The 1173-nt window shown below is 49.0% G+C and overlaps 1 protein-coding gene across 1 annotated transcript in view; it reads right to left on the bottom strand.

Annotated features, from left to right (window-relative positions):
• Nucleotides 1–6: 6 nt before the first annotated feature.
• The window catches only part of chmp6 (charged multivesicular body protein 6), a 7253-nt gene continuing 6086 nt past the window's right edge, over nucleotides 7–1173 (bottom strand). The window contains exon 8 of the mRNA XM_015384560.1: nucleotides 7–319. Coding sequence (XP_015240046.1) covers nucleotides 270–319 — 50 coding nt within the window. The 3' untranslated portion in view covers nucleotides 7–269. The remainder of the gene's footprint in view (nucleotides 320–1173) is intronic.

The following is a 1173-nucleotide window of genomic DNA, read 5'->3' as shown; positions in this document are numbered from 1 at the left end:
AACCGGATGAAACCGGATGAAACCGGATGACTGAGTTCATGTTGATCTGAGGGAATCTGGGAGAAGTGACCCGCCTCATTGAAGTTTCATGTGATTACACTCAGCATGCACGATCTGCATCAGTAAACAGGAATATCAGGCACAATTATGTGATTTCACAGGTCAAAGTTCACCAGGCGACCGGTCCTGCCGAGCAGATCTGACCCACAGCAGCCGGCAGGCGTGTGCGGTGGGAGGCGCCGGCTTTGGGTCGGACGTCGGTTCTGCTCCTACGCAGCGAGCAGCTCCCGCTTCTTCTTGGGTCCGTCCTTCTCTGAAACTGAAACACAAGCAAACGGTGAAACGTTTGTCATCTCCGGGTTTCTAAAGGTCAGCAGGGTGACGGCTGATCCTGAACGCGCTGCGGAATGTGGCGCCCGTTCAGGTAAACTGAAAGGTTCCGCTCCACCATGAAGGAGCCGCCGCCGTTTCTTCTGAAGATACTAAAACGTCTGGAAGAACGACGCGCGGCAGCAGCAGCTCTCTGGTTTCACTCCCTTCTTTCCACCTGGATGTCATCTAAAACACCTTTTCTTAGATTATTTGGCGGCCATATTTGCCGCGCCACGTCATCGTTTAACCAGCAGAGGATCACATCGTCATGTGACCTTTCTCTTACATGTGAAACTTTCCATTCCATGGTCCCATTTTTTTTCCATTCACCTGAACACACCACAAGACACGCCCTTGAGTCTAACCAATCCTAGAGCCCGGTGCATTTTATAAGCTGAGGTGAGTTTCCCTCAGCAGCATCAGTGGTGTGGGGGGGGGAGCCACCAGAGCAGCTGCACTCGGTATGTCTCTGTACACAAACAATGCTATTTTTTTTAGCTTATTTTCCATCTTAAATGCTTGTTTGACTCTAGCAAACAAGCGTTTCTGTGTTTGTAGCATCTACTACCGCGGTCTTTAGAAACCCAGTGGTGCCGCGGCGTGTCGAATATCTGCAGGAATTGCTTTTTGTTCACTAGCGTGTGACAATTAGCCAGTGATGCTGAGATGAAGCCTCATTGAACCGTTTCGGCAAATTGCTTCAGCGATCCTCACAGTTTATGAAGCCTGGAGTTCAGAACTACAGTTAGTAATAAAATCTGGGATTTTTTGCAATTGTCGTTTTTTTTCCATTTAAGTTCC

This window comes from Cyprinodon variegatus, unplaced genomic scaffold, assembly GCF_000732505.1.
Source record: "Cyprinodon variegatus isolate N-32 unplaced genomic scaffold, C_variegatus-1.0 Scaffold316, whole genome shotgun sequence".
Lineage (NCBI taxonomy): Eukaryota > Metazoa > Chordata > Actinopteri > Cyprinodontiformes > Cyprinodontidae > Cyprinodon > Cyprinodon variegatus.
The sequence above is the reverse complement of the archived record's forward strand: the minus strand, read 5'-3'. Positions and strand labels throughout refer to the sequence as shown.